This window comes from Cynara cardunculus, unplaced genomic scaffold, assembly GCF_001531365.2.
Source record: "Cynara cardunculus var. scolymus isolate 2C unplaced genomic scaffold, CcrdV1 Un_Scaffold_819, whole genome shotgun sequence".
Lineage (NCBI taxonomy): Eukaryota > Viridiplantae > Streptophyta > Magnoliopsida > Asterales > Asteraceae > Cynara > Cynara cardunculus.
In genome coordinates, this window is record NW_020200626.1 from 44,427 (window position 1) to 58,099 (window position 13,673).

Genomic DNA, 13,673 nt, shown 5'->3' on the forward strand with positions numbered 1-13,673 from the left:
AAACGTATATATATATATAACAAAACGTATTTATAAACATATATATATATATATAACAAAACGTATTTTTAAACGTATTTATAATAAAATATATTAAAAATAACATATTAATAACATATTAATAATTTATTAATAACAAAAAATTTGAAAAAAGAACAAAAAAAATATTTTTTTTTTGAATGGGACCGGCCGGGACTGGGAATGATTAACCGGTTACCGATAAGCTTGACTGGTCACAACATATTTCACTGGAACCGGGGACCGGTTATGGCAGGACCGGTTACCGCCGGTTGTGTCGTCCGTAGGGACAGTTATGGGCCCGGCCCGGCCCGGCCCGGCTTTTGGCCATCACTAGTCATGATGCACATGTGGTATATGAAAGTTTTTATACATGTTAAGTATAACCATTTATATATCCAACGTACGAGATAAAGATGGAAGGTATGTCTTGCAAACGGATCTTATTGGCAGCCCTTATGTGGACCTGAGGTGAAAGAACCTGTGAGAAGTTGGTTTACTTAACATGTAATCATGAGATCTCAAAGAAATGCTTTTATACATGAAAGTTTATAAGAATTATGTTAACCATTTGGAAAGAATGTTTTATCATGAAACCGTAACTACTCACTAAGCTTAAAGCTTATGTATTTATGTATGTATCTCGGGAATCAAATAGTAGGAACAAGCTTAAGTGTTGCTATTCTAAGATGTTAGAATATTATAAGTTGTAAATTTCCAAATTTCCGCTCCTGTTCTAACTCTATTATAATGAAATAAATGTTCAAGATATGAAGTTTCTTTAACTTGTACTAAGGGCAAAGGACGATACCCCAGGGAGGGAACGGGATGTTACAAATGGTATCATAGCATTAGTTTAAATGAACTAAGATTGCCTTAGATTAGGTAACTTAGACTTAAATCGAGGAGGATAATATTGGGTATTAAAGCATTATATTCAAAATAACTAACATATATCTGAACTCCATCAAATAATTTTCGCTAATTTCTGATCCCGGTGGATATAACCATATGGGATAGTGTCTAGAAAGGTTGAACCGGCTGAGTTGTTGACTTCACAAAAAAAAAGTCAGATTATAATTGCACCGAACAGATCCTAGCTCCCGTGATACCGGCCTGGCTATTTCATATTGGTAGTCAGACGGATTAGTAAGAAGTGTTGATCTTATTAAAATAAAAGAGTTGTGGTGTAAGAGAAATATATTACAAACTCGCATAACCTTAAAATCTTAAGATTTAAGAATTTATACCTTGATGGAATACTTCACTAAGAGTTTATTCTTCGATGAAATACTTTAGTAAGATTTCCTTTATTATGTTGAAAAATGGTGATCAAATATCAACTAGTTAATTAGTATGTGGGATGACAATTAAATGATCATGCTAAATCAAGATTAGCTAATTTAGTGTATTATTCTCAATTGTACTCAATATTGTTCATATCACAGTAGCCATGTTTTCTTATATAATACCAGACTATGTAAATAGTTAATATTATTGAAAGTAAATAATTCGGGTTAGACTTGTTAAAAGGTATTATACAACTAAGATACAAGACTATGGCGCAAAAAGATGTTTGGGACATATATGTTGTCATTTTTATCATCAAGAAAGTCTAGAAGGAATGATAGAACATCATTCAACACTAAGCATGTCATGAGTGAGGCCATACAACCAAGTGTTTGTGTAGGCCAAAGCTAAGGTGAATCCGAGGTTAAACATCGAGGTAGAAGCTAAGATATAGGAGTAGTAAACAATAAGAAAATTGTTCTATCAGTTCTTGAAATTTTGTAAACTAGTACAGGATTGTGTTATGGATAAGGATTTCAAATCATAATCAAAGGATGTAATATGTGAGGAAGATAGTGATTAGCCATCTAAAGGCCAAGAGATCCAAGTTGAGTTATCCTTTATGCAATAAGTCTAACAGAAGACGCTTGTGAGTATGACAACTTGGTAGCATAAGGTTCGACACATGTCTTAAGACATGACACTTAATAAAACAATATAAGAAGATGCACTTGCTAACAGTGTTGTATGATGGGCATATAAGATCAAGTTGTCCCAAGCTTCAGTAGAATTCAACAATAGTTTAGATGTTGATATAAGGAAGTTCAGTTGAAGAAAAAAAGAGGAACCAAAGGCAAAGGACAAGGCATATGTCATGATAGCAGACGAGGCCTAAGGAATCACTAACATGTGTTTCTTGGCAATAATTATTATACCCTAGTTTTTATTCAATTTAAGTAAATCTAGAAGCTTTGTTTCAACTACTTGAATATAAGAGCTAAAAAAACTAGAAAAAGAGTAAGGTACTAATAACCATTGATGGTGGTCAATCAAAGGTTAATGAGATTCTTGAGGATTATTCGATCAATCTAAATGGTAAGAATTACCTAGTTAAGTTGATGTGCTCAGGAAAAAGATGATATAATATCCAAATGGTTTCTTTGTCAAAGAATGACGTAGAACTGGTGTTTGAAAAAAATACGATTAAGATACAAACCTTGAACGGAGAATCAATACATGTGTATAATGTTAGATGGATAGGTGAAATAGGAACTATCTCACGTAAGATCAAAGTAAGACATGAAGGGAATGACATGAAGAGATATACTTCTTATAGTAGCAATTATGCGTGTTAGGCTATTAAACTATTTTTAGAATACTTCCTCAAATATAAAGTTTATGATATTATTCAGTCGAATTAAGTTGAAATGTAAGTATGACATAGCAAGTTATAAGATATTTTGAGTTTGCATACATCTAAATGGTAAGGCATGGAAGATAGTTGGTGACTTATTTGATATTATGGAAACAAGGTTGAAGAAATCTCGGTTGATGATAAACTTAAATTCGTAGAAGAACCCATAGCCATCACTGAGCATAAAATTAAGAAACTTCGAAACAAAGAGGTATCATTGGTATTAGCTCATTGGGACTATTCTCATGGATCAGAGGCAACATGGGAAGCCAAGTCAAAAATGGGGAATAAGTACCCACATCCTTATGTGTAAAATTTTGAGGACAAAATTCTTATAAGAAAGGGAGAATTGTAACAACCTAGTTTCTTTATTTGCTAAATCTCAATGTTTAAGCCTTAAATAGAAGATTTTGTAAGTAAATTAAGTACTCTTAGAAGAGTCCAACAGCTGTAGCATTTATTAAACTATCATATTTATAAGGCAAGTAGCTTATAAAGCGACTTATAAACAAACAACATGAGACACAAAAAAATCTTATGACAAAGCAAGCTAGTTATGAGTCGTCAAAGCTAGAAGTATGTGTTGGCAAAATTCATGATGACACGCATGAGCTAGAAACATGACAAATAAAAGCTAGAAGCATAAGGTGTCAAGATTCTTTTATATTAAGCATGAGGTGTTAAACTATCACAACAATTTTGGGAGCAAGAATAACAAGTAGCTAATGCAATGAATTTACCTATAAATAGTGAATGAAGTGTTACCATTAGTTCTATACGAAAAACAAGAAATCTCTATCTTTATACTTAATCAAGCTTGAAGATAGGAATTGAGGGAAAAGCTAGGCATAATCAAGGCGAGTAAGTTATGAGATTTACTGGGATACATACATGCTATATATATATATATATATATATATATATATACTAGAAGAGTACTCGCGCAATGCAGCGAGACACATCTCGATTTTAATGTTCTATTTTATTATTTATCTTTGTCGATTCTATAATACTAGTTTATGTGTTTTTAAGAATGCAATAATGATTTTATTTTCGAATAAAATATAAATTTGAAGATATCATAAAAAAATTGAAAAAATATATATCAATGTTAATATCAAAATCAACTATTTAAAAGTTCTCATTTTTTATGTAATTTCTTTATCTTTTTATTATAATTTAATTTAAGTTTAATAACAAAATAATTTATTTTTGGTTTAATAATATAACATTTTATAAAGATAATAATTAAGTATTCTGTTAGAACTCAATGATNATAATTAAGTATTCTGTTAGAACTCAATGATTATCCTAATTATATTTTAGATTTTTTATATTTAAAATGAGATGTTTATCCTGTATTTGATTATGTTTATCTGCACTTAGTTACATGGATTCAGATATGGAGCTTTAATAAGTTGTACTTACGCATAATCTACTTGCAATCTTGAAGTAATATGCATTAATAAACAGTACTTTACGCATAAAAAGTGGTTTTTAAGAGTTTTTTGTCAAATGCTTTATAATATAGATTTTTATATTTAAAATAATATGTTTATCCTGTATTTGATTATGTTTATCTGCAGTTAGTTACACGGATTCAGATATGGAGCTTTAATAAGTTGTACTTATGCATAATCTACTTGCAATCTTGAAGTAATATGCATTAATAAACAGTACTTTACGCATAAAAAATGGTTTTTAAGAGTTTTTGTCAAATGCTTGCATTAATAAACAGTACTTTACACATAAAAAGTGGTTTTTAAGAGTTTTTGTCAAATGCTTTATAATATAGTATAGATATATATATATATATATATATATAAATTTTTTATGCATGAAAGAGTATTGCCATATCTTCTTGTAAAAGTTATGTTATGTGGCAAAGTACACCTTTTATGTCATGATGCTCATGTGGTATATGAAAGTTTTTATACATGTTAAGTATAACCATTTAAATATCCAACGTACGAGATAAAAAAAGAAGGTACGTCTTGCAAATGGATCTTATTGGGCAACCCTTATGTGGACCCAAGGTGAAAGAACCTTTGAGAAGTTGGTTTACTTAACATGTAACCATGAGATCTCAAAGAAATGTTTTTATACATGAAAGTTAATAAGAATTATGTTTATTTGGAAAGAATGTTTTATCATGAAACCGTAACCAACTCACTAAGCTTAAAGCTTATGTATTCATGTATTTATCTCAGGAATCAAGGAGTAGGAACAAGCTGAAGTGTTGCTATTCTAAGAGGTTAGAATATTATAAGTTGTAAATTTCCATATTTCCGCTGATGTACTAACTCTATTATAACGAAATAAACGTTTAAGATATGAAGTTTCTTTCTTTCAGTTGTACCAAGGGCAAAGAACGATACCCCCGAGAACAGGATGTTACAAATATTCCATTCCCTAAGAATGTTTATGCTCCTTGTTCTTCTTTTTTAAGCACACATACATACCATTGTTCTTGTTTAGGGTTTTAGAAGAAACCAAATAAAGACGTGACCAAGATCAAGATGCCTCGTACTTCTCTCAGGTTTCTCTGAAGCAATCCAAGAGAAATTTTTGGGTAAATCCAGAACTGTGGTTCATTTTTTTGATTTTTTTGGCTTTTTTATCTAATTTAAAGTGGGTATTTTGATGATTTCATCAAGAGGCCTTGTAAAAACAGAGGGAAGCATAGATGGAGAAGGGAGTCGTGGGAACGATGTGATAACTGGGTTTTGGTTATCACGTGAGGTAAATTATTATGTGATTATTTGATATGTGATTACGTGAATATGTGATTAATTGTTAAAATTAATCATCTGGATACATGCTTACATGAGATTAATATGTGAGTATCTGTATACTTTTCATGCATAAAAATGTATGCATGATTTACGTGTATGCATATGTTGTGTGTGAATATGGATTTATTCCATAATATATGTGCATGCATGAGGTTTTGGTGTTTAACCGCCTTTCCCTTAATGGAAAGGTATATAAATAGGGAGGGTTTGAGGGAAGGAAAATTTTCTTGCCTTTCTTGGAAAGAATAGAGAGAGAGAGGAGTTGCAGTGAGTTTTCATTCTAAGTCTGGAATTGAAATCAGTTTGGTAGTTGTTTTCATATTGCTATTTCATCTTCGACTTCTAAATTTGCATAAGGTGAGTATTCAGCAAAAACATCCTTTACATATGCTTTGATTATTGGTTTAGAGTTTTGATATGATGATATTTGAAATACTGCATTTGTTCTTGGTCATCTTCAATGACCGATTTAGGATTCTTCACCAGCCACCATGTTGACCGGACTGGAGTAGTCCGGTCACTGTGTTGTCTGGAGTTGAATGTGATGAAATTGTGTCCGGACATAGCATTGTCCGAAGAGGGCACATCCACTCACTATGTTGACCGATGAGGATATATGACCGGTAACTGTTGTCTGATAAAAGAATATCCGGATGAGTGTTGCCTGGATTAAGGGTCTTGTGTTTGACCCATTCACTTGTGTCCGAACACTATGATGTCCGGAGAGAGTGTGTATCCGGATAGGCTGTTTTCTTGTGAATTGTGTTGTCTGGATAGAGTGTCCGGCTAAGTTTGTCCAAACATGTGTTGGCCGGATAAGCTTGTCCGGACACAAGCTGTCCGTACAGTTTAATTGTTGAACTTGAGTTTTAATATTGGGATTCTCACAATTAACATTTATTTGGATCTGAAATTGTTATATCTTGAAAAAGGGGTATTTTATATCTTTTAAAGTGGAAAAGAAAATGTTTCTACTAGACGTGGTGACATAAGTCTGTTATGGTCAGAAACTGTATTTTGGGAAATGTTTCTACCAGACGTGGTGACATAAGTCTGTTCTGGTTTGAAACTGTATTTTGGAAAATGTTACCACCAGACGTGGTGACATAAGTCTGTTCTGGTTTGAANTCTGTTCTGGTTTGAAACTGTATTTTGGAAAATGTTACCACCAGACGTGGTGACATAAGTCTGTTCTGGTTTGAAACTGTATTTTGGAAAATGTTTCTACCAGACATGGTGACATAAGTCTGTTCTAGAATGAAACTTTGTTTTAAGAGGTAGTTCCCCCAGACGTGGTGACATTTGTCTGTTCTGGCTTGAAACTGGGTGTTGGGTACTTCCAGACGTGGTGACGTAAGTCTGTTCTGGTAAGAAACCCTATTTTGACGAAGAAATAAAGGTGACATATCAAGGAGAGGTGTACCTATGGTTATAAGGGTGGCAATTTCAGGTGTGGTTATTAATATAACTCTTGTTATTGTCAATAATCAGATACAATAAGTCTAAATCAGCATTTCTTTGTGACTTGATGATTTAGAGGCATTGTTCTTTTTAGAAATAATAACTTTGATGTTATTGAGAAGGGGAAAATGATTTGACATCAGAGGCTATCATTGCCTAAAGTTTTCTATCAAGTTTTGACATATGCAGAGAGGCTCTGGTTGGTCTTTTAGTAGGACCAGAGAATCTCTGATTATGGGAAAAGACTTTTTTGGAAATTTTATAAACCAGAAACTCTGTATGTTTTATACAGAAGCTCTGCATCTTGAATATAATTATTTCTTATTGTTTAAAGCTCTGTACCCGAGCTCTGTGTCTGAGATCTGTATCATAACTATGTCTTTTAAATTTATCTTTTCTTCAAATATATTTATAAATAAAATTAAGAGTCAGAGGAGCTCTGACTCTAGTTTATCCATCTTTTAAAATTTTGGTAGATTCTTTCTGAATTAGAGACACTAATGATTCAGAGGGTCTCTGGTTGGGCATTGTCATTGGGTTATAGAGGCTCTGATTATCAAGGGTAGTGAAGCTCTGGCCCATTGAGTTAGAAGGACTTTGGACGTTGAGCCGGAAGAGTTTATGGTTTAAGGGAATGAGAGTTCCAATATGTTGCATTTGTGCTATGTAGTATAGCAATCTGTTGACTTCGTATATTGATTATCAAACAGATTACATGTTTTAGCTGAAATGCATTTATTTCTACATAAAAGATGTTTCATCAAGCTTTGGTGATCTTCACCCTGCATTTGCAAAGAAGGGATTTACTCACTAGACCTTCCGGTCTAACCCTCAGTTTGTGTTACAAAAATGTGCATTGCAGGAACTGCGGGGTCTCGGGATAATAAGGGGAAGGGGAAAATATGATCGTTTTCCTTATATGTTATCTGCTTTATGAAGATCAACTTGATGCATGTGTATTTTGAAGATACATGTTGATATACATGTGATAGTGCAGGGATATTATTTTGAAATTTTTCATATGTCAATTCTGTACATATAGGATTCTTGTACTAGTGGGACCTATGAGGTGTAATCTATATTTCTTTTATATGAAATATATGTTATATGCAAGTAAGCATCCCCTAAGTCAATTATTATACTGCTAAGAGAACATCCCCCCCCCCCTTCCCCCAACACACACATACACAACTATGTATTACAACACATAACAGCAAGAAGTTTCAGAACACATACCGAATCCAATGTCCATAGAAAAAAGAGCCCCAAGGAGAAATATAAGAGCTCTTCTGGGCCTAAATCAAACACGCTCCAAGCAGAAATGAAGCCTAATAGAGCAGCAATCAGCAGATTTCTTTCTATAGCTCCGAGGGTGTTGTCCTTTGGCGATAGAAGATATGAAGTCTCTATGCCATTCAGTTTTAGTTCGTTTAAGCTGTATAACCTCTGGGGTACCTATATTAAATCTTCTTATTCAGTCATGAAATTTTGAACTGTACAAGGTGAAAAGCATATTGTTACTGAAGGCTATAATAGCCTACAACGAAAGCAATAAGGAACCACAAGGACTTGGTACAGTTTCATAATCTGTAACATGTTTGGTTAAATGGAGGAAAAAAACAGTATAACCAACTAGGTTTCACTGGCTCACATCAAAGCAGAACCCACATGATCATGAACCATAGAGGATGAAAGCATACCACAAAGGCTATATACGGTATATGATATAATGGAAAGTGTATGGAGTGACAAGTGACGCCTGATATATGCTGGTAATAATAAATGAAATTTAATTTAAATGAAGATCAAAAGAAATGGTACTGTCTTCCTTAAAGAAAAGACCTACACTTTTTATTTTACTCTATTAAAGAAAATTCTATACGAACATTGTTGCAAATATTAGACATTACAAGGAAATACTTGTTATAAAGGCCAATGTTTTTTAATTATATGATATTTATATATGGAAAAACTCATACACACTCCTCTGCTCCCCCTCAATGAAAGAAAGAAGCCAATGCTCTCTCTAAGAAAACTATGAGTATTTTAATTGATGAAATACAACAATCAGGCAAAGCAATGAAAAGGTCAGTTAGATTAACTGGAAATCTATAATCATTCAAATGTGAAATAAAAGAATAGGAGTAAGGATGAGTAGAGAAGTCACACACATTACACATGGAGATAAGATGAATGCAAATGAAGCCCCTCTCTCACATCCCCTTCTTGGCTACCTTATACAAGCACTCACTTCTCAGTTTTCATGTGTGAAGTACTCGATCCAAGAAAAAGGTCCAGTTTAAATTTAAATTAGATTTAAGAGTAAGCTACATTTTTTGTCCCTATGGTTTGTTAAAGATTGCTATTTTCAACCTAGTGGTTATGAAATTATGGTTTTTGTAATTCGTTACTTTTTCCGTCACTGCAGTTTGCAATTCTTTCTTGTTTTTGTTCATGGGGATAACACCGTTAAAAAAGGTCTATTAAGTGAGGGATATTTTGGTGTTTTTATCTTTTTTACTTATTTTCCATCAATAAATTTAAGATTTTATATATATTTATATATATATATATATATATATATATATATATATCTCAAAACACAGACTTAAGCAACCAAGCCTTCTCCAGCTGCCACCTGCTCCTTCACCGGTCATCTCTCCCCCCATTAGCAGATGAAGAACATGGAGCCTTTGACAAGAGGTGTCTTCTTCACCAAAAAGACCTCGAGATGATGCTGGTGCAAATTGCAACTGAGCCTCAGAACCATTATCAGTTGCATCATGCCCTTTCTCTTCAAATAATTAGATGCAATTCTGTCGTCAGAAGCATGGGAAAGACCACATGATGTATTTCTTCATTCCCTCTGGAAATCAAGACCCTTGACAATTTCTCATGATCGTTGAAACATTGCTAAATTGGTTATTCATTAGCCGAACGAGAGTCATTTTCCATGTTGATGGCAAAATGTTCTTGAGAGAACTAATTAGGCAGAGAACTTCCTGAACTCTGATTCAGATTGAAATGCGACAGAAGGAATTGTTCTATTTCCAAACTTTAACGGAAAGAACCGGTTCAAAATCATGATCAATTCCTTTTTCAAATCCAACTTCCCATGGATTCAACCCATAAGGAATCATTATAAACTGTAAGGTGAATGTTTGGCTGAACAAGAGACATAGGTTGCGGAGTCATCGGAAGATAATTTTTGGCAATTCTATCTCAACCCATAAAAACCACAAGAACGAAAATAGCAATTTTTAAGAAACCACAGGGGCAAAAATTGAAAAACGTAGTTTCCTCTAAATTTGAAGATAAATTTTGGCCAATTCTATCTCAACCATCAAAGTTACCATAAAACTCTCGCAATGACTTATTATAATGAAAAAAGTGATCCAATGCACATTGTAATAGTTTATGTTAGTGGTGAGATTTGGAAAATCAAACAAGGAAATGTAGTGATTATTAGAATATATCTTAGGTATTTGAGTACTTTCCTATTGCTTAGTGTATTTTTAGCCATTAAGGGTTTATTCTTATTCATTCTTCCATAATCTACTTTTGATTAGAAACCCTAGCCTCTTTGCATCTTCTTCCTCCTCTTTCGAATTTTTGACTAATCATGTTATCATGGTGGAAGCAAGATTCAAGAGAATCTAGTTATTAAGTTTAATGACAGTTTTTGCAGATCCAACTCCGTGGTGAGTTGGTTGGGGTTGCAGGGGAGTGCACCCACTCTCGAGGTTCGGGGTTCAGGGCTCTGGCCTGATTTTTTTTATATCAACAGCAGCAAAAAGGGTGATTTTGAGGATTTCATGATTTTGGGATTTCGACAACGCCATAATCAAGGTTTTGGGTTTTGGAGGGATTTTTGCAGAGGCAAGGGTTTCGGATTTCGGCCTTCATCGAAATTTTTGTCACCTATTTTGCTCACAACTCAATTTTCCACAAACATACCATACATTTTGAGATAGATTGTCATTTTACGTGTCACCATCTGCTTGGCACCATTACTTTGCCTTTTGTTCCTTCCTACTTGCAGCTTGTAGACTTATTTACCAAGTCACATGAGAGTTTGCGGTTTCTTGTAAGCAAACTCTCAATGCTTCTTCCTGCCACATTGGGAGTTTGAAGGGGGTATTAGAATAATATTGCAATTTGGGTATTTTTTCTATATCCCAATGCTTTGGTGTAACTTAGCCCTTAGGTTGCATTTGGTATACGGTACATAAAAGAGGAAAAACTTGTTGTCCCACTCGTGCGGCTTAAGACTAGGACAAAACCAGACTAAGTGGGACAAAAATGCAACAAAATAGGTAGAACAAAAACCCTAAACTAATCACGCCAAATTAAAACCCTAACCCTTACACATTTCTTCCTAGGGGTGTCAAAAATTACTGAAACAAAATAACCCACCTGAACCGAATGAGAATTGGCTTGAATGGTTTCGGTTATTTGGTTTCAGATTAAACTGTTCGGTTAACCAAATAAGGTAGGTATTTGGTTCGGTTTCCAGTTTATTCTGTATTCGTTCTTTAGTAATCTATCTTTTAATAGAGACCCTACCCTCTTTACATCTTCTTCCTCCTCTTTGTATTTCTTTCACAAATCTTGTTGAATAGTGTCATCAATAATGATTCCTCAAATACTATCATGTACGTGTACTTGCACGTGCACGTGCGGGTAGAGTTTACCTGTTGAGCAGCACCAAAGCATCTCAGACCCCCTGGTTTAGAGTGCAAATCTTTCACAAGAGAGCGTGCCGCTCTGTCATCACCTTTGCTCAGCTCCTTATCCACTTGTTCCAAAATTTCCCTTCTCAATTCACCACTAACACCAGTTTCTGCCTCTGATGATGATGATAAACTCTTTACATTACGATTAATCATATACCTTGAATTTGAAGTTGCTGTACCCCGCAATATCCGCTTCAAACTCCATTGTGGCCCTGTATTGGGGTATGCGGATAACAGCAGACCGCCATTCATAACCCTAATTTGAACAATGTTCAACTGCACGCAATCCTCTGCACGAATTCTAACACAACGGATGTAGCCTAAGCTTTCTAACACAGAAGAAATATGTACGCAATCACAAACCTAAAGGATAATTCCCTAAATTCTCCCAATCATGAACGATCGACCAGCATTCGTGTAGAAATTTGGACTGTGAACAACGCTTGGGTATTATTATCCGAGTCTCCTCATCCTGCCACGCTTCCTGAACCACTTATAGATCTCCACAGAGCATCCAACATCCATGACTTCTTATATTTTTCCACGTAAAAAATTTCCACTAAAATTCTATCTAACAAAATGTTCTCCCTCCAATGGAATAACTTATTTAAAAGCTTTTTTATTTAATCATTATTTTTTTTAAACATCTATACTTATAATAAATAAGTAATTAGGGTGACATATATCATCATCTGGTGAGCCGATTTTAGTGTTTTCTAGTCTAAATACGTATCTAGACATAATTTACATTGCCAGTCACTTACACTTATTTGAACATATTTAAACACAATTTACATTAGCAGTTCAATTACAGTCATTTGATTGATATGTGTCATCTTATTCAATCAATCTCACTAATTTAGGATGCAATTAATTTTATTCTTGAGTTAGTTAATTCGTGTGGTAACTGATTACCAAAAAAATAGTGTTACTTCTAAGTTTAAATTCAATTTACTGATATAGTTTCATTTCTAAATTCAAATTTATTCTAGGATTAACTTCATTTTATTTTAAATTCAATTTATTGAAAAGTTTTATTTCATAGTTATTTCAAGAGAACAAGTCTGAAGTCATTCTTCAGAGTTAGCTCACCCGAACTCTGAAATCTGCTTTTTCAGACTTAGCTCACCCGAACTCTGGAGTCTGAACTCTGAAGTCTTTTTTTTTAGACTTAGAAAAAGAAGTCTGAAGTCTTCTTTTTTAGACTTAAAGTCTGAACTCCGAAGTCTTCTACAAGTCTGAAGAGTATAAGTCTGAAGAGTACAAGTCTGAAGAGTCATTCTTCAAAGTTAACTCACCAGAATTCTAAAGTATTCTTTTTCAGACTTAGTTTACCCGAACTCTGATCTGAACTCAGAAGTCTTTTTTTCCAGACTTAGAAGTCTGAACTCTGATTAAGTGAGATCGATTTATACTTCAGAGTTATTTCAAGAGTACAAGTCTAAAGAGTCATTCTTTAGAGTTTTACTTCAGAGTTATTTCTAGAGTACAAATATGAAGAGTCATTCTTCAGAGTTAGCTCACCCGAACTCTAAAGTCTTCATTTTCAGACGAAGCACCATGAAGAGTCTCTGCATAGTGCATGCAGAGCTTCTGGCTTGTCTATACAAAGTAGAGATGGCCAAAAATCGGTCCCGGGCCGGGCCTTAACCGGTTACGGCCGGGCCTAATCGTGACAAAAACCGGCGTTAACCGGTCCCTCTATAACCGGTCCCGGTCCCGACAAAAACCACTATAACCGGTCAAGCTTTCATATAACCGGTTAAGGATAACCGGTCCCGGTTCCGGTCCCATAACCGGTTACGGCCGGTCCTTTGAAAAAAAAAATTATTTTTATTTTTTATTTTTTTGGTAATTAATAAATTAAAAATATGTTATTAATATTTTCGAAATATGTTATTTTTAATATGTTTTATTATAAATACGTTTTGTTATGTATTATATATATACGTTTAATTT

At 33.9% G+C, this 13,673-nt stretch overlaps 1 protein-coding gene across 2 annotated transcripts in view; it reads right to left on the minus strand.

Annotated features, from left to right (window-relative positions):
• LOC112502002 overlaps positions 1-12,215 on the minus strand; it is a 24,576-nt gene extending 12,361 nt beyond the window's left edge. For both annotated transcript variants that reach the window (XM_025105796.1, XM_025105795.1), the window contains exons 1-2: positions 11,673-12,215; positions 8,215-8,433 (exon numbers count right to left, since the gene is read on the minus strand). In XM_025105796.1, coding sequence (XP_024961564.1) covers positions 8,215-8,433; positions 11,673-11,966 — 513 coding nt within the window. In that variant the 5' untranslated portion in view covers positions 11,967-12,215. The remainder of the gene's footprint in view (positions 1-8,214; positions 8,434-11,672) is intronic.
• Positions 12,216-13,673: the final 1,458 nt, after the last annotated feature.